We start from the raw sequence: 24,785 nt of genomic DNA, 5'->3' as shown, positions 1-24,785 counted from the left end.
CTTGTGCACTGAGAAGTTTCTATAGAAACTGAGACGTTTCTATGGAAAGAGTATAGATGTAGGAACAAAGATGGCGAAACATGAAAACGGATGCCATGATTTTGATCATGATTCTTGGATTTGTATCTGGAGCAGCCTAAAGGGACTCCTGCCAGGGTCGACTCTCATCTGTCAACTGTCCCTCTCTTCTTGGACCCACTCTCATTGGTCAAAGGTGCTGTGGTTGCCAAGGCCGGGAACACTGTGGAAGGTCACACTGACTCTGAATTGGTCTCAGGAGGCATCGTAGGGTAAACACATTGGCTGCCTGGGGCATCAGTCACCATCATTTATTCCACTCACCCTGGGTGGATGTCAACAGAAGCATTGGCAGGGAGAAGGAATGAGGAGGCAGAGACCTTGACCGGAAGGGTTAAGATTGGATCTAAGATAAACACAAGTGGAGATGTACACTAGCGCTAACAATGCTGGCATGGAAATCTTGAGGGAAAGGTTGCATGCAGCACCAGCAGGCATGCTTATCTGCATGCAATCATACACACACATGCGGGGATGCTGAAGAATCATAAAATTGACTTGGATTAACAGGTCAGGTGGCTCGTCAGGCTGAGCATCAGAGATAGGTGTGGCTGCAGGATTTCTGAAGAAGTGTGCAAGCGAGGGCATGCTGGGGTGGGTGAGAACATGCTGAGTGCCTGGATCATGCCATGGGGAGAGGCAGTGCTGTCAGGCTGTAGAGGGCCTTGCAAACTGGAGCCAGGGGAGGAGGGAGATGAACTGGTGACTGATGGCAGAGGGCAGCTCCTCCCACAGCTCAGGACAGGACAGCAGGAGCCCTGTGGCCTGTGAGCTTTGCACTGGAATCTTTCTCGAGCTATTTAAAAGAGGTAATGACTACTCTGGGGACACATATGGAACCTGACTCCTACTGGGGGTGATGCGGAAGGAAACACCATAAGTGACAGCACAAGACAACCAGGCGAGGCACAGGTGTGACCCTCCCTCTTGCCAAGGAAGAAGACACTGCGTTGGATCATAACTTAATGACCCCCAAACGAGTGAGAAGATACAGAAGTGGAGGCATCTTTCATGGCTCAGAAAAGGTTCCATTTCAAGTGCGTTAAGTGGAAATGAAGAAGGCGTTGAAAGCTGGGGTGAGGACAGTCTGTACAGGGATAGTGTGATTAATGCCCATTAAGTAAAACAAAGACCTTCTATAGGTGTTTCGTAAAATGAAGGATGTAGACAACAAGCCCTTTCTTTTGGAGAGTTCAGAGGACCCTCTGCTGAAGTTCGAGTGGGGGCCACAGGACATTCTTTTTCCATGCCTCAGTAAAACAGATGGGAAAGGCTTTAAATGCTTTCCCCAGATCCAGCCATTCCTGGGAAGAGAGGCAGGTTCCTGCCCATCTTATCCAGGCAGTGACACGAAGAAAGAAATGATTCCCCCAGGCCAGCTCTCTGGGTTCCCGGCCTCCCATGGAGAACCGTGGGAAGTCAGCTCCAGCTCCACCCAGCATCAGGTATGAGGCTGGCACATACCTGCCCTGCATTCTGTTTTCCGGTCCCCAGCACTTATTTCCTCTCCACCGCCTCTCCTTGCCAGCGTGTGGAAGGCAGTGGTGCTGTTCTGCCCTCTCTTTTTGCAGCCTGGCGTGCTTCCTTGCTTGCTTGCTTTCAAGGAATTTAAAGGTTGGCTTCCAAGGTCTATCCTGCCTGCATCCATCTGCTTTCTCTATTCGGCTCTCACGGAAGCTCTCCTGGGCTATACATCTAGGTTCCATTTCCTGCCCTTTCTATCATGAACAGCAGCCAGGAACTCTCCTGGTGGGGCTTTCTGGTCTACAAATGGCACTTCTGCTGCAAAACCAAGGGTTTGGGATCTGTTTTCATTTACTTTTCAAATGGAAAAGGCCCAGTTAAACCAACCTACCAAAGGATCAAAATGAGACAACAAAAAGCCCACACACCTCAAAAGCAAAGACAAAAATTTTTGAAAGAGCTCTAAACAACCCACCCCCCGCTCCCCGCCCCTGGCCCCCAATCCAAACCCCATCAAACCTCAAACAAAGGAGTCACTGGCTACGAGTAATGCAATAGCTGTTAGAGGCACGTATGAAATCTGTGGGCTGCACTTCAGCCTGTCACAGGCAGTTATGAAAGATGTAATTTAATTTGCTTAAAAAAAAAAACCCGTAAAAGGCAGATTGGATAGCTGTATTTTAACAAATGTGTTTGCACTAAGGGTACCTTCTGTTGAACAGTTCTGCCCACAAGCTGTCTGTAGAATATAGAACATCTCTCGAGCATGCTTGCCACCTTGAAGCAGGGCAGTCGGGAGCAGAAAAAAAAAAAAAAAAAAAAAAAAAAAAAAAAAAAGAACAGAATGCAGAAAAAAGGTGAAGAAAAAGAGAGAAATGAAGGACAGCAAGTCTAGTACCATCAATACATTTAGAAATGAGATTAGCCAAGTGTGACAATAGAATTTAAATGACACACAGAAAGACATTAAGATCGCAGTAAATAACATACTATGGAAAATCCAGCCAGAGCGCACTTTCTGTGCAGCTTAGCTACAGAGTCAGAACGAAAGCACAGGTCGATTATTCATTTTACTGGCTCTTTTGCATTCCAGCACTATATATCTTTTCATCTTAGCACTAATCGTTAGTGGCTTTTTTTTTAATTTTTAAATTTTATTTTATTTTTTGGCTAGTTGCTCTGAACAGTCAATGATGACATTACCCATTATTGCTCTGAAGGACTCAAACTTACCAACGATGTCAAACCACAGAGGGGTGTTGGCTGGCTGTACAGACACCACCCCTACAATCTCCGTGACTCTATCGCTTTCCATGACTGTGAAGTTATAAAATGGCTCATCGAAGGTCAGCGGTACAGGTGAAGGAGGTGGTTTCTTAATCCATTCAATGTGGAGGCGGGCCGTGGAGGACTTCTGGGGGCGCCCATTGTCCACTGCCTTTATCTACTCACATATGGAGAGAAAAGAGAGCTGTCTTAGAGCCTGGGTCCTTGTCTGTCTGGAGATATGGGTCTGTCACTCACATGTCCTTGGGCTAAGAGTCCCTCCTCATCACAGGGTTGGCAAGGGGATGGAGAGAGGGGCGATGTGGGAGAAGGGGCTCAGGAATTGGGGAAACAACCTGGTCATGGGGGTCGGGGGACACACCAAAATTGCCAAAAGGTGACCTGAATCACTGGCAGCCTTGCAGTTGTGGAAAACTTAAAAAACAAACGTTGCACTTACAACTTTTAGTGTTTTATGGACATGAATGATAGTCACATGAGTGGGAAGAACTAATCGGACTCCTTACACTTCTGATGGGGGTGCCGAAAGGGAACAAAGTGCCGCCACAGAGACACACAGACTTGTCATGTGGAATTCCAGGAGGGTGATGGGAGGAGGTATGGGAAAGCCATCAGCCTGGCTCAATATGCTCAGAGGCCCTTCAGTTACGGCAACTCTGAAAGGATGAAGGAGAGCTCTCTTGGTGGAAACACAGGCTCCTGGAGGCAGTGGAGTGAGGAAGAGGATGTTAACGACTCTTCTCCACGGTCTGATTCAAGGGCTGAGAAGAGCCTCTTTTCTTACCCAGATGTACTGTGATACTTGGACTTAAATGTGTGTGTGTGGTGATGGTGGTGGTGGGGTGCTGTTAAGTCTAATAAGCAGACATCGGAAAGTTTTTTTTTTAAATCAAAATAAAACAGGATTTTCAAACATTAATAATAACTTTTATAGGTGAGAAGCTAATAGTTACCACCTTTAAAAACAGTGACAACTCATGGCTCCCTAATGCTGTGTGTTCATGGACGATCATTTTGCCCCAGAAAATTCCTGGGAGATGAAGGGCCTTGAAGATACATGTCTTAGGTTGAGTTTTCTAGGAGCAGAGTCTGAAACAGGAATTTGAGCACAAATGATTTCAGGAGAAAGTGTCCCCAAGACAAAGGGGATGAAGAAAGCAGGATGGACATGGGAAGATGCTAACCAAGGATGTGGTCTCAGCTGAAGTCCAACCTCAGTCTGATCCCAAAGGGAGCTCTGAGTCATTAATTTTTGGATCCACCTAGAGGCAAGGAGGTTGCACTTTAATATCTGGTGTCAATTAGTTATTGGCCGTGGGCTGCTGGGCTGGGGTAGGAATGTGGAACCTATTGGGCTGAGAAGTTCAGCCAAGGATGACTCTCTGGAGAAGGGGGTAGCTGTGAGCCCTTAGCAGCCAAGACTAACGGCAGTTGGGGGATAGCTGCATCAGCCTTTTGATAAAGGGGATCCAGGCAGGGTACCCACTATATCCACTACAATCCACCCCCTCCTCAAAAATTTCCATTGGCAAGTCTCACACAATTACAACAGCACATATTACACCAAAGCTGTTGATGGTAGAAACAGGGCGGGTTTTTTATTCTTTTCTTTCTCTTCCCACTCTGGATACATTACTGAGCAGGGAAAGGAACTCAAGTCCAGACCATACGAGTACAAAGATAAATAAATGCACTCAGACTGACCTTTAATCTAATAAAGGATTGACCATAGACAGGGGAGAAGACTGAAAGCTAAGAGAAGGACAGCAAATGGCTCTAACCCTTGATAGTTGTTGGGATCCTGAAAAGTGCCCATCACCTGTGAGTGTGACCAGTCCCCTTTCTGGCATAGGCCCTACATGTCTAAAATGGTTGAGACCTGGGGAGCAGGCTGGCACCTTAGATATCGGAGCTTAAGTCTGTTTGATATGGTGTTCATGTTTGTTTTTATTTTTAATTTTCTAACAATAAAAATTGTCATTTTTCACTTGTTTTTTTTTCCACTTTTTACAGAATAAGCCCAGCTGTGATTTGCGCCTCACAATTCATACAGCTAAATTCATGTTCTATCACACTGTCAACAGTTACAAGAGTTGTTTCCATTGGGATGTCTTCAAGACATGTTGAGTGGTGGATAAATTATGTCACTCTGCTATTCCCCTCCCCTCAGTTTACATCTATGCTCAGTACCTTGGAGTGACTTGGAGCTGCAGGAGGTGTGGTTGAGTACATGAGGGAGCAGGCTGTACACTAGGAATGGGAAGGTTGGCTAATGGGGCATGATCCAAGGAAACAGCCTCATTATTTAAGAATATCACTGAAACAGAAAGTAGCCTTCCACTGTTGTGCGGCTGCACTTTTTCCTCTAGAGATTTATTGCTTAAAAAACATACTTGAATAAGGCAATAACTTCCTCCTCCGCATTAATGTTATTGAAAGTCAAAAAAAAAATCTTACCGTTAGAATGTCATAACTTCCTGCTGTAAATTGCTTTCGGGAAGAAACCATGCCGGTTTTGGGGTCAATGAAGAACTTTCCATCATCATTGCCATCCACGATACTGTAGGAGATTTCTGCGTTGGGGCCCTCATCTCTATCAAATGCAAAAGCCCTGTAAATGGGTTCTCCCCTCTTCTTCCGGTCCCGTTCTGGCAGCTTGATCTGGTAGACCTTCTCCGGAAACTGGGGCTTGTTGTCATTTTCATCCAGAACCTGGACCACTACCCAAATGGTCGACTGTTTTGGAGAAAACCGCCATCTGTCACAGTCACCTGAGTTTGGAGAGAGAAAGCCTTTTGTAATCAGAAAAGAGAAAAAACGTTTCCTAACCCCTCTTCCCCTGCCACCCCACGAAAGGTCTAGTCTGTGCCTGAGGGCAGTTCGACATCTCTTATTCCTGTCGTTCAGGTCAAATGCGTAACTCTTCATAAAATCAGGGAAGACCCTAAAACCAGGAACGGAAGTCATTGCCGAAAGGGCAGGAAAGAGGCAAGGTGCTTGTTATGGTGTGGCGTGGAGAGGGAGAAGAAATAGGATTGATTTTCCAAATGTGGCAGGTTATACAGCAGTAGGTGACCTAAAATATAACCCTCTCAATAGAGACAAAAAACAATATAATCTTTATTATATGACAACCCATGGGTGTTTCATCTAATACTTGGGCAATATCATCACCATCTAAATTCTTTTTTTTTTAATTTTTTTTTTTTTTATTTTTAGGGCCACACCTGCAGCATACAGAAGTTCCTGGGCTAGGGGTCAAAATGGAGCTGCAGCTGCCGGCCTACACCACAACCACGACAACACGGGATTCCAAGTGCATCTGCAACACACGCGGCAGTGTGTGGCAACGCCGGATCCTTACCCCACTGAGCGAGGCCAGGGATCGAACCAACATCCTTACAGACACTACGCTGGGTGGGTTCAGTGAGCCACAATAGAAACTCCTAAATTCTTTCAGTATTCATGTTTCTTGCTTTCTTTTCCTTATTCCTGTGAAATGTGTGATGTTTACTTTGTCACCAATAACAGGAAACCTGTGATGCATACTTCACAATTTTGCTAGCACCTTTGATAGTGAAACTATGTTTTTAAGTCATGAAATAATTTTTTTTTTCCTCTCTGGCATGTGGAGGGGGATGGTCACCCGCTTTCCATATCTCTGAGATGTGTGTATGTGTGTCTGTGAAAATTGAGAGAGGAGAGAGGAGAACACGCAGATAAAGAATTTGCACGGCAGATGCAAAATGTCTTTGAGTCGTAGCGTGAATAATCCTCTTGGTCACAGTGGTGATAATTACTACCACATGGATGCTTAACATGTGGATGGGGACACAGGTCCAAGTGCTCTTCCACGCAGTATCTCATTCACGTTCCCAAACACTCCCAGTAAGTGGAGCAGGGTTATGGAGTCCCATTTTGCAGATGAGGAAACAGAGGCTTGAGGTCCCATTGTTATGAAGTCTAAAGTCAAGTGTGAAACTTCTGGCAATTCTTGATATCGTGTTTAACCACAAAACCTAGAGGAACCTCTCTTCAATCTTTAAATCATTGCCTTGAAGCAGACAGCTTATGACCTCCAAAGATATATATCTTTGGAGGCTGGAAGGAACATAAAGATACAGTAGGTATCAACAGGAGAAAAACAACAGCGAATTACAGCAACTGGTCATCCCGTTTTTCACCTAATAAAGCAACCCGACAGGAAAAATGGGTGGGTGTGTTGGGGGGAAGGACCCAAAAGTGGGAAAACAAATGAAAGGCTTTTTGCAAAATGCACCTGCAATCTAATTCAGTTTCCCTTAACAGGCTGCTTAAGAGGGCGGCTTGCATAGACTTCAGGTCCATTTTCATAGCAGTTCTTGCTTTCTTTGAAAAATCAATCAAGTCTCCTTCCAAGGTTATTTTCCCCATGGGTTCGTTATGTTTCACAAAAGAAACACGTCAGGGCCGGTATGTGCCAAGGCTGGATTTTGACTTTTGAGCTAATTCCTGGATACGCTGAGCTCTGAAGAGGCACGTTTTGCAGTGTTGCTGAACGCAAACGTTATACTCCCAGGTGAGCTGTGTTGACCAAAACACATTGATTTCTTGGCTGCTCCACTCCTCTGCCTCTCTTTTCTGCTTGAAAGGCCCCCTTTCCAAATTCAGACAATTCTCAGTGTCTTCACTGTGCACAAAATCACCTCCTCAGGGCTTGTCAATAAACGCCCTGCAGGGGGCTCCCAGGTGGCACTTGGGGGCCACCTCAGGGCCAGGTGGCTGCTGGGGAACAGAGAGACCCTCCTGGCCGCAGGTCACTCTCACTGGAGGATACTGCTGCCATAAAAATGCTTTCTTTTGAAATTGACCTGGATTTACAAGCCCAGGTTCTCGAAGTGTCTGCTTACAGGCAGGGAAGGGCAGCAGGCACACAAGGGCACGAAGCAGCCTCCAGGAGAGCTGGGGGGTGGGGAGCCAGGCTCTCCTCCATCACCACCTCTCCCCAGGCACCAGGTCCCATGCTCCCTCAGAACACACTCTCTTCTACCCCAGGGCTTTTGCACGTGCCGTCCTCTGCCCCTCCCTTCACCTGGATCTTGCCTCCTTCTCCTTTGGGTACAGCCATTTCCTCAAGGATGCCTCCCTGACCCCACAGACCAAGTGGCAGCCCCCCACTGACTCCCTCTCCTGAATTTTGTACTTTTGTTTTCTTTTTATGGCCACACCTGCTGGCATATGGAAGTTCTGGGACCAGCGGTCAAATCGGTGCTGCAGGTGCAGCCTATACGGCAGTCACAGCAACACCGGACCTGAGCTGCATCTATGACCTATGCTGAAGCTCACAGCCATGCTGGATGCTTAACCCACTGATGGAGGCCAGGGATTGAACCTGCGTCCTCACAGAGACAATGTGGGGTCCTTCACCCGCTGCTCTTAAGCCATCCTGTACTTTTCTTTTTGCAGCACTTACTATTGTGGAAATTAATTAAATGGGTGCTTCTCCATTGAGCTGATAAGCTGCATAAGGACAAAAGCGGACTTTGCCTGTTGGTTCACCGCTCTCACCCCTGTGACAAGCCACACGGAACATGCTCCACAGATGCTTATTTAATGAATTAGACTCTAACTGAGGTCCTATTTGGAAATCTCTTTAGCCAAAGTAGCCTCGCCCTGTAAAACCTTCGTAGATCACTCAAGGCCCTTTACATGGTCCCTCCACACTGCCTCTGCCCACAACGCTTCCACTGTCTTTTTTCTTTTTTTTTTTTTTTTTTTGTCTTTTTACCTTTTCTTGAGCCACTCCAGTGGCATATGGAGGTTCCCAGGCGAGGGGTCTAATCGGAGATGTAGCCACTGGCCTATACCACAGCCACAGCAACGCAGGATCTGAGCCACATCTGCGACCCACACCACAGCACACGGCAACACCAGATCCTTAACCCACTGAGCAAGGGCAGAGAATGAACCTGCAACCTCATGGTTCCTAGTCGGATTCGTTAACCACTGCACCAAGACAATGGAACTCCATCCATTGTCTTTGCTCATGGCTTTAACCACCACCTGGGCTCTGATCACTGCCCTAAATACACTCTTGTGCCTAAGCCTCATTCCACATCTCCAAACCAATGCGTTTATCTCTTTAGTAGGAATCTACTTGCCGGACATCTCTCAGGTACTCCAACACCCCCAAAGTCACAGACTGAAATCATTACCCTCAAACCTCCCCCGTCTAATTGCATCGTCTCAGTGAAGGACACCCCCAGCTCCTCACACTCTGGTCCATCCCAGAATCCTGGGCATCCTTCTCAGGTCTCTGTTCGGTCTCACGCCCCACAGTTAACCAAACATGGAGCCCAGCAAGCATCTCCTGTGTGCTTCCCACACCCATCTCTTTGGCCACACTGCCCCGGGACAGGTCTCATTTGCCTCTTTGGATTCACTGTGGTCTCTTGGTTGCCTTGCTCCCAGCCTGCACTTTGTGGTGTAAAGTGTTATTTTTTTCCTCAAAAATCTGATCATGACATTGACCTGTATAACATTCTTTAGGGCTCCTTGAGGTTCTGGATCTGGCCTGCCTTGATTATGTGCTACCTGCCCGCTTCCACCCTCCGTGCTCACCCTCACACGCAGCCCGGGGCGGGGAGGGGGGGGCTCCTGAGCATGCCAGGCTCTTACACCTGCTTTTCACTGCATAGCTGTTTGTCTCCATGCCTTCTCTTGGGGATAGACCTGGCTCTTTCTAGAAGCTTCGACTCAAACACTCCTTCTGTGAAGCCATTCCAGCCTCCTGCAGACGTCTGCAGGTCCCCTCACTATGTTCCCACTCTGTGCACAGCTCTAGAATATGAACTATCTTCTTGGAATTTTAAGTGTCTGTTGGTTGGTTGGTCTGCCCTCAGTCCTTCCAGACTGTGAGCAACCTGAGGTCAGGGACAGTCTCATTCATCGTTCTGTTCGGACACATGGACTCTTATTTAGCTCTAAGTGCCAAATAAACGTTGCTGAATGAGATTAAGAAATTAATGACTGTACCTTACTCCAAACTCTTCCCTATGATAATAAATGAAGGAAACATTCAGACACAGAAGGGTCTCTGCTTTTTTATTTATGGGAAATGAAGAGACTGATTAACGTAAGATCTCCCAATGCTTCTCACTTCATGATTCTCTGAATGGGGGTTAGGTAGAGGAGGACAATTGTAACCATGCACCCTGGGTTTATATCCACTGTGCATGACTGAAAACACTGCCAATCTCATGACGACATGGCACAATTTCTAGCCACTTCCACAACTGTGCTGGCTACTGCAGACATTTGTCTACAGTTTACTGAAATGATCTGTCTTCTGGCTCCTTGAGGACACTGTGAGCTACTCAGAGGCAACCTTTTCTTCATTTCTTTCCTGGAAACTACTCTTGACAAATATTTGCTGAACTGCACTTTGTCACTCCTGATCTCAAAGTCTAATACCTGTTATTATTTCTCTGTACCTCCTCATGTCTCCAGCCATATTTGTACCTGGAATAGTAATCGTTGACGATTCCATCAGATCCTCAGGCTTCACACTTCATCTGCCCTAGACCTCAGCCCATCATGTGGAATCAGCCTATATGGGAGGAACAGCAGCACTGGAGATCGAAGCCAAACCAACTGAGATAAATCCCCATCATCTCCTCCTCTGCATCATTTTTCATTAATGATGCAAGGAATTAGCCATTGTTTAGAAACCATTCATGTGTACTCTCGCTCTGCTCCCTTAACCTAGATTTTCTGCTCTCATCATTGATCAATAATCAGTGGTTTGGCAATTAATCAAAATCCTGAAAGATTAATTTCTTCAGTTATTCGCTAACAAAAGGAACCACAAATAATGCACTACTCCTGAAAGGATAGCACAGCCCACTTCAATTTTCTACGATACCCTTGTGGTCTGAAGATGATTAGCAGAGCTAGAAGATGATTAGCAAAGTCCGGTGCATTATGATGACAACACTTCAAAGAGGAACATGTTGTTAAGCTATTTGTGGAAGATGAGAGAGCTTTACAGGACCAAAAATGGGTGGATGCTGAGAATTCTGGAGTTATGAAAGCTGGTGGAAGGCCAACTTCTGAGTCATTGAAATTGCCTGATATACGCATTTTTGTTTTTTCCTCTCCCTGCTGTAGAATATGAGTATGTAAGTGCCTGAGAGCTGAGACTTTGCGTCTTGTTCCCAGTGATCACAAGTGTCTGCAAATATGTTCAATATTTTTCAGTTTCTTTTAAAATAAACTCTATTTCTAGGATTCTCCTCAACCCTTAATCTATCAGAAATGGCTATTTCCAGACCACTGTACTTAAAAGTTGTAAACCTCTCTTCAGGGATTACATATCTCCACCCTCACCCCACCCTCCAGTCTACTTTATATTTGTTCTTGGCACTATTTTTCATCTAATATATTATTTCACATTTCACATATAAGCGTGTTTACTGCATGTCTGCCTCTGTTAGAAGAGGAGCTCCATAAAGCATGGATCGTCATCTCTTTTTTCTGCCATAAATACATCCCTAGCATCTGCAAGAGTGGATGTGATAAGCATTCAATAAATATTTTTAAATGCATTAATGAAATATTCATCCAGTGCCTTCTAGTTACAAAAGTCTTTTTGAGGCAAACTGGGAGATGAGCCAACCAATTAACCAACCAACCAAGCAGCCAACTAACCAACACCAAACAAGCATGTTTTCCAATCAAATTCACCCCACCCTATGCCCCAAATCCTCTGCAATGTTCCTGACCTATAGTCATCTGGCCTTAGTTTAGCTAGTTTTGTTGTTTTGTTTTGTTTTGTTTTGGGGGGGAATTGTGTGTGTGTCCTTTTAGGGCTTCACCCGCAGCATATGGAGGTTCCCAGGCTAGGGGTCGAATCAGAGCTATAGCTTCCAGCCTATACCACAGCCACAGCAACGCGAGATTCAAGCTGTGTCTGCTACCTACACCACAACTCATGGCAACGCTGGCTCCTTAACCCACTGAGCGAGGCCAGGAATTGAACCTGCATCCTATGGATGCTAGTTAGATTCGTTTCCACTGAGCCACGATGGAAACTCCTCCTAGTTTAGATAGTTTTAATAAGAATGAATGCCCTATGAAGCAGCCCATTTGTTTGACAAGTTCAATCTTCCCAAAGTTCTTGTTCTTCTTGAACCTGAATCTATATACGTATTTTTAGCCTAGACTCTGTAGGTTACTTTTACTCTTTGTACCTCTACAAATAAAGTCAAATTCCTGTTCTGTGTCGTCCCAGTTATCTACTACTGTTAACCCAACCTAGGCAGCTTAAGACAGCAAGAATTCTTTTATTATCTCTCCTTATTCTAGCATTTTAGGGCAGCATCTATGGCATATGGAGGTTCCCAGGCTACGGGTGGATTTGGAGCTCCTGCTGCTAACCTACATCACAGCCACAGCAATGCGGTATCCAAGCCGTGTCTGTGACCTACATACACCACACCTCACAGTAAGGCCAGATCTCTGACCCACTGAGCTAGGCCAGGGATCAAACCCGCATCCTCATGAATACTAGTTGCATTTTTTCCCACTGGGCCACAGCGGGAGCTCCCTGAATGGAACAGTTCTTACTTGGAGTCTCTCATGCCATTGAAGTCATAGGTAGCAGGGCCTGTAGTCATCACACATGCCTTTTGGTTGATGGTGGCCACTGGCTGGGACCTTAGGTGAGGCTGAGGTCAACAGGCCCAATAGCTACAAGTGGTCTTTTTGTGTGGCCGGTGCTTCTTCACAGCATAGTGGCTGGATTCCATGAGCAAAAGTGTAAAGAGCAGGAAGAGACAGGTGCCAGTTTATTAAGGTCTGAGCCCAGAATCTGGCATAGCATCTCTTGATCCATATTCTCTTGGCCAACAGTCCCAGAGTCCAGATCCAAGCAGAGGGGTCATAAACCCCAGCTCGAGATGAAAGGAGGGTCCAGTAAGTTGGGAGGCCATATTTTAAAACTATCATACTCATAAATCCCTGAGCATATTTGAGAATTCTCACCCCAGATTGTAAAATTTCTGATTCATATAATCATCTCTCAGGTCATTCACTGCGTATAATGAATTGCTATTCATTATATGGGTTGCTTCTGTCAGGATGTTTCCTTATATACCAACTTCTTTCTTAAAATACAATAGTCAGAACGAAACAATAGCATATCAAACTCACTTGACTTATGCAAATCTCTGTAGTCCTACAGACAATCTCATGTCTACTTATTCAACCCATGTGTCTACTTATGTTGAGTGGCAGCCCTGTCACACAGCTCTATGATACGAATGGATTAAGCCACTTATATATTTTTCTTGGAATAAACCATAAATGTGTGATTTCCTTGCGAAGGTCAAAGGGCAGGATTTTACATGTGTTCCTACTGAATTTCATCTCATTGGAGATTTTGGCTTGTTATTCTAGGCAGCTGGCAAAACCATAATGATGACAGGTAGCAGGTAGCAAAAGCTCACTATGCATCAAGGACTTACGGCAAAAAGCACAGCCCATGCTTTAAGTGTTCCTTTTATTGTTAAAACCATTTCATGAGATAGGTACTGTGCTTACATCTATTTGATTGATAAAGCAACTCAATTTATGAACTTGTCCAAGGTCACACTGCTCATAGTGACAAGGCTCTGTTTAAATCCTGGCAGTCTGGTTTCAAACCAGGGACCAGCACACTACATTCAAAGCGGGCCACTAGCTTCTATAAATAACGTTTGACTGGGATACAGCCATGCCCACTCGTATAAACATAAAATCTATGACTGCTTTCCTGCTTTACAGCTGAGTACTTGAAAAAGAGGTTGTATGGGCCACAGAAAGTAAATAATTTTTTTCTTTTTAAAAATATGAAAGTTCCCAGGCTAGGAGTCAAATCAGAGCTGCAGCTGAGGCCTACACCACGGCCACAGCAATGCCAGATCCAAGCTGTATCTGTGACCTACCCTGGATCCTTAACCCACAGACCGAGGCCAGGGATTGAACCCACATCCTCAGAGACACTATGTCGGGTTCTTTGCCCACTGAGCAACAATGGGAACTCCTAAAATATTTATTTTTTGGTTTTTTACAGAAAACGTTTGCTGGTCTCTGTTCTAAAGCGTATGTTCCACTGCCTCGTTGGTGACAGCAGTATCACAGACTGCACGCCTGCTATGCTCAGGCCTCTATGTGATTGCTTACCTGGTCACCATTTTTCACAGGAACCCTGGAGACATTTCTATTCTGCAGCTGGAGACAAGGAGACTCAGAAGTGAAGTAACTTTTGCAAGGCTACTCAGCCAGTAAGGGATAGGATGCGGGTTTGCACCCAAGTCAGCTTGGCGTCTCAGCTTCTGCTCTTTTCCTTACCCTGCAGAGCCTATGCAGAAGCATCTGTGAACCATATGTTTAAAATTCCCTCCCCAAGTGAGGCTTTGGATCAGCATCAAATTCCTAACTGTGCTTCTAGAATCGAGCTTCTCCCTCCTTTGGTAATTGGGACCATCCTTGACTATCTCTAGCCTTGTGACACTCTTCGTGTTCTCCTCAACTGCTAGAAAACTGCCACCAGGTCGTGGGTCATTGTTGCAACTTCTTCCAGTTCTCCAAGACTTAATTTGGTGCAGCTACATCTTCTACTATTTCGTTACATTTCTGCACCCTCAGCCCCTTCTCACCAAAGTCTCAATGCCCTTCTCCCTGATAAAGGTGATGGGGGAAGGGAGGGTGAACCTACAGGGTCCCCAGTTTCTGTAATCTCTTATTTATTTATCAGACACTGAATATTTACTCTGTGCAAGCACTCTTTTAAATGCTTAATAAATATTAACTCATCTAACCTCACCTTAGGGGGAAGGTGGGATAATTATTAGAAAGAGGCTGAGAAAGATGAAGTAAAGTAGATTCAACCTGGTCCAGGGTCTTTGCCCCTAACTCCTGCCCCATGCTGGCTGTCACCTAAATGCCTGCCCCACCTCCTTCCTGTGAACACAGTTGGAACACACCCTTTCATTGGCCTGGCATCCACAGTTTCAGCCTTAAGCAAAACTGGCAAGTCTATGGCTCCTGGGTCTTGGCTGCTCCATTCTGGCAGCCACACCCTGAGGCCATACGAGGCATCAACATTTCACTCTTCACACCAAAGGCAGGATGTGGCCTCGCACGTACGGGATAAAATTATCCAGAGCGCTGTTAGTACCAACCCATCTGCCACTGCTAGGCTGAGCACCCCCAATCCCCAATATCTCTGCTTCCCAACTTGGCTGCCGCATACCTTCTGCCCATCTGGCCATACCCCTTCTTCTTCCCAAATACTCTGGGCCCTTTTCCTGAGCCTCCTGATTGCTCGGAGCTATTTTAGCACCTGATTCTCTGCTAAAGCAGAAGACAAAGCTTAAAAGAGATTTTACTCAAGATCGAAAGGCTCAAGGCCTGGCTACTAGATTCTGCATGAGGAAGAAATCTAGAGATAGAGGTGGTTTAAACTAAGGCAGAGCTTCCAACTCCACGTGGCAAGTGTCAGATGTGCCGCAAAGCTGATCCTCCTGACTCCTGGGTGGAAGCCTGTGGTCTCTTCTACCTGGACCTCTACCTGAGGTTGGCCTTTCCCTTTCCCTAAAGGTATCGTGCAAATGTTATCATCTTCTTTGTGCACCATAGAGGGACAAAGGTTAGGAAGCCCAGTAATACATTACAAATAACATCACCCTTCTCTCGGATCTGACTGTATTCTAACACGGTTTTCCTAGAGGTCACTGGATTCAAAGGACACACTCTCCGTGGCTATGACTTCAGATGCCGTGGCTGCTGATAATTCTGGTGAGGATGCTATTTTCACTATTTTCTTCTAGACCAGTTGCAGGTGGCAGCTTTCACCACTTACATCTGCTGGGGTACCTCCATTCATGGCCACCACACAGGTAGAGACCCACTGTTGAGAATTTTCTGACCCCTGCCATGTGGTCACATGTACCGCAAAACCTCAGGATAAGGAGAAACTGTCTTTCTGTACTTCGATTATATTCAGGAAAGCACAGTCACTGGACATTAAGAGATTACAAGAGTAGGTGGAGTTTAGACACCCTTCTGGTTTAATCTGCTCATTTTACAGATAAGGAAATGTGTGTAGACTGATGAGCTTCTTACCCCAACATTGTATTACTGGCAATAACTTCAATCTTTCCAAGAGATTAGTTCCACAATTCCAAGATGCCCTTTGAGCGTCAAATGAGGCGTACAATTCATAAATTCTCAGATACAGATAGCTATGTGATTTCAATAAGGCAGAGGTTTTAATTTAGGTATTTTTTTGGAAAGCTCAACTCAAAAAAAAAAAAAAAGAGCTGTGTTTAGAATGGATGTTATATTTGCTTTTCAGGTTTACTTTTTATCTTCAAAATGTTTCACGGACATTAAGTACTTAATCCTTCCACAATAGCAGAGGGGTTGAAAGCAAGGTTCTTGCTTCTTCACAAGTGGAGCAGCAGAGAATGACCTTCTCAAAGGATACGCCAGGGCTGAAACCAAGGCGGGGGCTGGGATGCAGACCTGTCTGCCCCTGGCTTCAGACTACTGCATGGCTGGGAAGACAAGGGCTTCCTGTCATTTCTAGAAAGGAAACTGACCAAAGAGTGAATTAAAGGGTAGGTCCCACAGGAAAAGCAACTCTTGAAGATACGTTTTCTCAAAGGTGAAATCCGTGAACAAAAACTGACCCGCACCATCACCCGTATTTTTCATGGCGGAAAAGAAATGTAAAAAATAGCCTGAAACCATCTGCCCTTGGATTTATTACATGTAATTTCTCTTATCTGACTTCTAATTTGGCATTAAGAAACCAAGCAGATAGACCAGCCTGGGATGATGAGGACCTGGCCCAGGATGGTGGGTCATCAGAGCGGAGGAATGGATTCTAGAGACATTTGGAAAGGAAGAGGTAACAGGTTTGGGGCTGACTGGATATAGGGGATGGAGGAGAGGAAAGAGGTGCCACTGATTCACAGGTACAGTAATTAGATATGTTTTTATTGGAGGGAGGAGGAATATTTTAAGAAACCACCACAACAGCATGAGACAGTAACTCATTCTTTACCAGAACCATTAGTAACTCTGATAGTTTGAATTCATATATTTGTTTCTGTGTATTGATGGGGTAATCCAAATTGACTAAAAATAGTAATTAAAAAAAAAAAAAAAAGAAACCAAGCAGAGATGGGAAGGTGTTCTGGTCACTTCCCACCCTGCCCTCCCCATCCTGTGTTGCTATGTATCATGCAGAGTTGAGGGACTTATCCTCAGATGTGTAAGGAGATGTATACTTTCTAGGTCAAGAAAATTTACTGGATGGTTTATTTTACAAGGGAAAAGTCTATCTAAAATTTAAGAAATAGACGGAACGAGGACTACAAGGAAACGAAGGAAGGGCGGAAGAAGAGATGAGAGGAAGGAAGAGGAAGAGGGAAAGAAGGGGAGTGTAGGGTGAGGCAGGGAAGAAAAGAAGCGGAGGAGAGAAATAAGAAAGGTAGGTAGGTAACCTTTCTGAAGAGGTGAATCTGGAAGGAAGGGGGCAGTTTTCTGAAGAGAATGGGATGTGTTACCTTCCAAACAGAGAAAACCATTGACAAAGTCATGGAAAAAAGAAAATCCATTCACTGGATAAAGAAGATGCAGTGAATAGTGTGTGTGTGTGTGTGTGTGTGTGTGTGTGTGTTTATTACACACAGTGGAATAGCACTCAGCTATAAAAACAAATGAAATAATGCCATTTGGAGCAACATAAATGGACCTACAGAATATTACACAAAGTGAGATAGGCCAGAGGAAGATGAATGTCATGTGATATTGCTTACGTGTGGAATCTAAAAAATGGTACAAATGAATTAATTTACAAAACAGAAACAGACTCACAGACATAGAAAACAAACATAAAGCTACCAAAGCAGAAAGGGAAGGGCGGAAGGGATAACTTAGGAATACGGGATTAACAAATACCTACTACTATACACAAAATAGATAATCAACAAGGAGCTATATTCGAACTCTTGAAACAACCTATAATGGAAAAGAATCTGAAAAAACATTTACATATATAAAACTGAATTACTTTGTTGTACACCTGAAACTAAGACAATATTGTAAATCAACTATATTGCAATTTTTAAAAATCACAAAAAAAGGAGTTTCCGTCCCGGCTCAGTGGTAATGAACCTGACTAGTATCCCTGAGGACTCGGGTTCAATCCCTGGTCTTGCTCAGTGGGTTAAGGATCCAGTGTTGCCGTGAGCTGTGGTGTAGGTCGCAGATGTGGCTCGGATCCTGAGTTGCTGTGGCGTGGGCCAGCAACTGAAGCTCTGATTTGACCCCTGGCCTGGAAACTTCCATATGCCTCAGGTGTGGCCCTCAAAAAAGAAAGAAAGAAAGAAAGAAAGAAAAAGAAAGAAAGAAAGAAAGAAAGAAAGAAAGAAAGAAAGAAAGAAAGAAAGAAAGAAAGAAAGAAAGAAAGAAGGAAAGAAAGAAAGAAAGAAAGAAAGAGAAAGAATTCACTAAATGCTAGGATTGCCAGTCTTTGGGTAACAGATTAGAAAAATCCGATGAGAGTTTGCTCTGAACCATCTTTCAGAAAGTCTGTTTTTCCTAAAAAGTTGTTTTTTAGAAGGCACAAACCAGAGGGGCTGTGTGATCCATGCAACCAGGAAACCTAGATCTTGGGGCCATTGACTCACACCCTTCATTTGCCCAAAGGTACCACATTACCAGGGTGCCCGAGGGCAAACCCTGCTCACAATCCAGCTGGAGACAGAGAACCTGTGGTCTGCCTTCTGCAGGGCACCGATTCCCACGAGGCTGTGACCCACTGGCAGGGGGCTAGCACAGAGCTGGAATAGAGGTGTGCTCAGAAAGTATCTGTTCGTTAAATGCATGTTGAACCTTGTATCTCTGGACATTGAAGCATCTTTTCCTCACCATGTTTAGACATAGCACCTGCTCAATGGCAGCCTTCTTAGAAAGATCCTTGACCAATTCACTTTGCAGCAGCTGCTACTACTACAACTTGGTCCAAATTTCTTCTTTGCACTTCAGGAAATAAAGTATTTCCTAGCCCGACATCTCTTCAAGCTTTTTTTTTTTTTTTCCCCTTGCAAAGATGTATATGTTAGCTACTAATCTCATCACATTTCCATTTCCTTCCAGGCTCATCTGCTCATCATTTTCTATTCATAAAACTTGCTTGATTCTAATCTTCCCTATCAGCAGGAACTAAACACCTCCTCAAAGTTTCTTTAGAATGGTGGTGATTATCCCACATGTGCTAACTCCCCCTTTCAAACAGATGGGTCCAATCTGTGTCCTCACATGTGGGCCATTAAGAAAGTTCTGCCAGGAACCAAGATGTGACATCACATTAGCCCCAGGACTAAATCCCCCCCACTACTTCACAATTCCCCTGACCTCAAGGCCTTAGTCAATCCATCCACCACTCCACATTCCCTCTCTGTGAGATGGAATCCACTCGGTATGAATTACTGTGGGAAGCGTGTGTGAGTATCTTCCGCTCTATTTCACAGCACCGGACCTCACACTTTATGTTACTTTTATCCTGGCAGACTCTCATGCCTTCGCTCCACTGATGATGCAATCCGGGTTTAAGCTCTAACACTTCCGCCAGGCACCTATTTTTGGTCTTTCTTTCCACAGTAAAGACTTATGTAAATATAAGGACACTGTTCTCATTACCGGCTCAGGAGACACAGCTTTTCTCCTCTTGGCAATTCAACATAGACTGGCGGGGCAACTTAGCAGGTCATTTCACACCTTGTCTACCTAAAAACACGAATTTTAAATTTCTCACCTTTAAAAAAAAAACTAGGCCCATGTGTAGGTATGACAGCACATATGGACCAAGGAGGGATCACGAACAGGGGGCCCAGAGATAGATATTGTTTGGGCCGTTCTGTGTACTGTAAACATTTCTGTCTGCCTCTAAAACTAGAGCGATAGTACATAAAAATTCAAATACCCAGCTTCTCCCGAAAACTCACAATAATTGGCCCATCCCTCCCTATTGTGTTCCTAACTGCCACCACGTCAGATGCCATTCATCATCAGTGCTGTGCAGACAATCTTCTTGGAGTAGAGAAATATTTCTCATTATCCATATGTCTTTTAAAAATGGCTATGGAAGAGAGACGGAGAAGACTGCATATTCAAAGGCAAATATGAAGACACCATATTTCTTTTCCTTCTTTTTTTTGGCTGTGTTCCTGGCATGCGGAAGCTCCCAGGCCAGGGGCTGAATCCGAGCCACAGCAGTGACAACGCCGGATCCTTAACCTACTGAGTCACCAGGGAACTCCTGAGAGCCTATTTCTTTTGGTGAGTGAAGTACATTCCCATAAGTTTAGTAGGCAAACACTCAGCCTTGTCTATTCCTTACTCATTTATGATGCCCGAGTGGGCTCTGTAGACATGTGAGTTTGTAGCTCAAGGTCTCATTAAAAGATCTTGGTAAAAATCTCTCCACCACGGTGGGATGTGTATTTCTTGTGTGGTAGAGAGAAAAACCACAGTTCTTTTTTTTTTTTAATAAATGTTCATTTTATTTATTTTTTTGTCTTTTCTAGGGCTGCATCTCTGGCATATGGAGGTTCACAGGCTATGGGTCTAATCAGAGCTGTGGCCACCAGCCTATGCCAGAGCCACAGCAACGCTGGATCCAAGCTGCATCTGCGATCTACACCACAGCTCACAGCAAGGCCAGGGATCGAACCTACAACCTCATGGTTCCTAGTCAGATTTGTTAACCACTGAGCCACAACAGAACTCCAAACCACAGTTCTTAGAGGCTGCTCAGAGGGGAAGAAATATACGTTCATCATTCCTTCTTCACATTCTGTGATTTCCAATTTATGATTTTAGAAGAATTAAGAGAAGTTTGCAAAAAAAAAAAAAAAAAAAAGACATCTTTGGCCATGCGATCCTTTAAACAAGAAGCATGACTCATCGTGAATGCTTCTCTTGCCTTCCTCCCACATCTTATCAGTCATTAATTAGGGACACTGCCGCTGTGAAACAGAATCAGGGTCCTTCCTCGGGATGGAGGCAGCCCTGCAGCTGGAGGGACAGCTTGGTAACCGAGCGTGGGCCCGATTCATTGCCTGGTGACTACCTTGGCCAGGTGTCCCTGAGCAAGGCACAACATGTATGACTCTAATGACAGCCTGGACAAGTGCCACCTCAGAAATGTCAGTCGTAGCTCCTGGTTCGTTCTTCTCTCTTCTTGGGGTCCAGCTCTCATTATCTCCTGCCTAAACCAATGCACCTGTCTTCAACCTGGTCTCCCTGCCTCTATTCTTGCCTCCCCTCAGAACATGCTTTAGAAGATGGGAGAATCTTCTATTTAATTTTATTTTTGAGAATCTCCTAGAATGAAATTCAATGATGTCAATCCCCTGCTGAAATGTCTTTAATGGCTCTCCATAGCTTAGGACAGATTTTTATAAAATGTGTGTCACGGAGAACACCACTCCTACAGGGTGAAAAGGTCCAGCATCTTTGAAGTTTGAACACCACAGATCTTCCCTGGAGCTTCACAATGCACATCAGCCGAGTGAAGGCTCAGAGAAAGTCTAAGTAAAGAAACTGCTTTAACTTTGCTTAAACAAGTGTTTGCCAAGCTTGTTTGAGGACAGAACGCTTTTGTTGAGGGATTCTGATTAACATCCTTCCAGATTTGAAATTCTGAGGAACATATTTTGGGACATGCTGAATGACAGGATCAAACCTATACTCTTCAGTATGAACCGACAAGGATCTTCAGTGTTGATACAGTTGTCCATTGGGTTATTCTCAACCCCTAGTTTCCACATACCCTATACCTAAAGTTTTATTATTGTATTTTTTACAGCTATACCTGTGGCATATGGAAGTTCCTGGGCTCAGGATCAATTGGAGCTGCAGCTGCTGGCCTACACCACAGCCACAGCAATGCAGGATCTGAGCGGCATCTGCGACCTCTGCCACAGCTGGTGGTAATGCCGGATCCTTAACCCACTGAGCGAGGCCAGGGATCGAACCTGAATCCTCATGGATTCTAGTGGGGTTCTTAACCTGTTAGGCACAACAGGAGCTCCTAAAGTTTTAATTGCACAATCAGGTCACTTATTCAACAAACCTATACAATGCTTACAACGTACAGGGCTTTAGACACGGGGTATACAGTGCTAAGCAAGAGGGACTCCCTGCCCTTGGGAGCTCACAAGGGAACTAGCCTTCTAACAGGGAGCATGTACTTAAACACCCAAGCAGCTTTGCTGGGTTTCTCACTGCGTGGATCCCCTTTACTCCCTTGTTCTTCTTCCCCCATTTTTTTTTTTTTTTCCTGACTGTACCCGATGCACATGCAAGTTCCCGGACCAGGATATGATGTGAATATGAACCACAGCTGCAACCTATACCACAGCTGCAATAATGCCAGATCCTTAACCCATTGCGCTGGGCTCAGAATCAAACTTGCACCTCTGCAGGGACCTGAGACACTGCAGTCAGATTCTTAACCCACTGCGCCACAGTGGGAACTCCCACTCCCTTATTCTTGTAGTTCTTATAAAATCCTGAAAATCCTCAGTAAATGTCTGCTCCTTTATGCTGCCTTCTCAGAGATCATGTTCAAGTAGGATCCCTCCTTTTCTCCTTTTCATGAGTCACTTGACTTGACTCATACTAATATACTGCTGACCACATATCTAATTATTACCTGTCTGTTGTTTTTAACAGCCCTGCACTGAACTAGCTTGTAAGCTCCCTGGGGGTGAAGGTGTTGCGGCATCTATCACTATATTGGCAGCATGCAGCACCGTGTCCTGATATATAATAACTGCTAAATTAACATCAGTTTACTTTGACTTTCCTAAGAGGCATCAGGAAAAAGGCCCTGCGTTGGTGAAGGAATTATTTATCCTACTCTATTTTCCTACTTCTAATGACACATTATTTTAATTTTCAGTCATCATGAAGATCTTAGATTGCTAATAAATTAGGATAAATTAGATGGATATCCTGTGGGTTAGAAACAAACATTCTTCATTATCCCATTAACACAGCCATTAAAAATCCTGTGCTCTCTTGTATTCATCGCAGAACAGGTAAGGTTTGTTATTTCTACATAATAAAATAAAACTCCCTGGGGAAACATGTCTCAGAATACACTACTAAAAGAGAAAGATGGTTCCTCTTAGATAGTTAAAGCATCTTAATTACTTTCATAAGACAAAAGGGAGCATATGCGAGTTTTAAATAAAGATCAATTCAGGGGACTTAGATTCACAAAGATACATTCAAGGGTGAACGTTATGATCAATATTTAGAGAGTATTTATCATGTATCTGTATTCAGCAAATTTATTGCACATGCACTGACATTCATCCAATCACCTTCCAGGAGAATATAAGACACACACACACCCCCCAGTCCCAGATCTAAACTCTGTCCCTCTTCTGGGAGCCTTCGGAGTTTATGCTCATTTCTATCAAACCACCTACGAGCCTGCATTAAAACCCTCTGTGCGTTCCTTGAGGGCAGGAACTATCTTTCATCTTTCCATTCTCAGCACCTACAACAGGATGAATGAAAGCAATGTACGGAAGAGTAAACTGCCAAACTACAAAGACACAGCCGTGAAAAGGAAACGAAATAATTCCACACTGTATCCAGAGAGTGAAACCAATCACAAACTGAAAAAAAATATAAAACATACTCATCAAATGAAAAGCCTAGAAATGTGAATGCTGTAGTAAAGAATGTGGGAAAAAGAAGTCACACAGATGTTCTGGCATCCCTTTTGTTATAATTCTTGAAAATTTGAATGACTGTTGCAAAATCAGAAATGTAACAGTTTTCTTTTTACCCGTTAACATTAAAAAAAAAAAATCCCTTCTCCCAGAGAGAAGGAAAAGAAAAAAAGTCAAATTATCTTTTGACTATGGAATCAAATAGATTAAAAAATCCAGTAACTTATGAAAATGAATAACCACCTGAAAGAATACATTTAAAGGGCCGCACCCATGGCACATGGAGGTTCCCAGGCTAGGGGTCAAATTGGAGCTGCAGCTGCAGGCCTATACCACAGCCGCAGCAACTCAGGTGCATCTGCGACCTACACCACAGCTCACAGCAACACTGGATCCTTAACCCACTGAGAGAGCCAGGGATCGAACCCTCAACCTCATGGTTACTAGTCGGATTCATTTCTGCTGTGCCATGATGGGAATCCTGAAAGAATAATTAAAAAAAAAAAGCCTAAAACTTTCACTTTGTTCCTAGTCAACACTACCTATTTAACTTCCATTTAAAGCTTCAAATAATTTTTCACTTTTCACTTTCAGCCATGGAGACAGAGGGCTAAGTAAAAACATACTCATCATTATGCCCCAAGCAGCCCCTTATCACCAGGCCTGAGTAATGTACAAACAGTGGCAGGTGAACTTTCTGCCCATGTCAAAAGCGAAGTAGAGCAAATGCATTAAATCATCGAAGATAAATGAGTCACGCCGCCCCAGGAGTCAATTAAAAACGTATAGCTCAGTTGTGCATCAGTAAACTCTAGAAATAATCTTTTTGCCCAGCCAAAAATATTGAAAAGGCTGGGTTTTTTTTTGTTTGTTTGTTTTTGTCTTTTTAGGGCCACACCCACAGCATATGGAAGTACCCAAGCTAGGGGTCAAATTGGAGCTGAAGCTGCCGGCCTACACCACGGCCACAGCAATGCCAGATCCTTAACCCACTGAGTGAGGCCAGGGTGAACCCACGTCCTCATGGATACTAGCTATGTTCCTTACCGCTGAGCCACAATAGGCACTCCCTTGAAAAGACATTTGAAACAGAAGACCTCCAAGAAGTACTCTGTTTCTCTGCTATGTAGAAATACAATAGAGTCGTCTCCACAGATAAGACTTTACGAT

General features: G+C 44.4%; 1 protein-coding gene across 1 annotated transcript in view; it reads right to left on the bottom strand.

Moving 5' to 3' along the window:
* FAT3 (FAT atypical cadherin 3) overlaps window positions 1-24,785 on the bottom strand; it is a 704,031-nt gene that overhangs the window by 139,730 nt on the left and 539,516 nt on the right. The window contains 3 exon segments of the mRNA XM_021102333.1: window positions 2,776-2,986; window positions 5,287-5,579; window positions 5,582-5,600. Coding sequence (XP_020957992.1) covers window positions 2,776-2,986; window positions 5,287-5,579; window positions 5,582-5,600 — 523 coding nt within the window.

Source organism: Sus scrofa, chromosome 9, assembly GCF_000003025.6.
Source record: "Sus scrofa isolate TJ Tabasco breed Duroc chromosome 9, Sscrofa11.1, whole genome shotgun sequence".
NCBI classification, from domain to species: domain Eukaryota; kingdom Metazoa; phylum Chordata; class Mammalia; order Artiodactyla; family Suidae; genus Sus; species Sus scrofa.
This window is presented reverse-complemented; position numbering and strand designations above follow the sequence as displayed.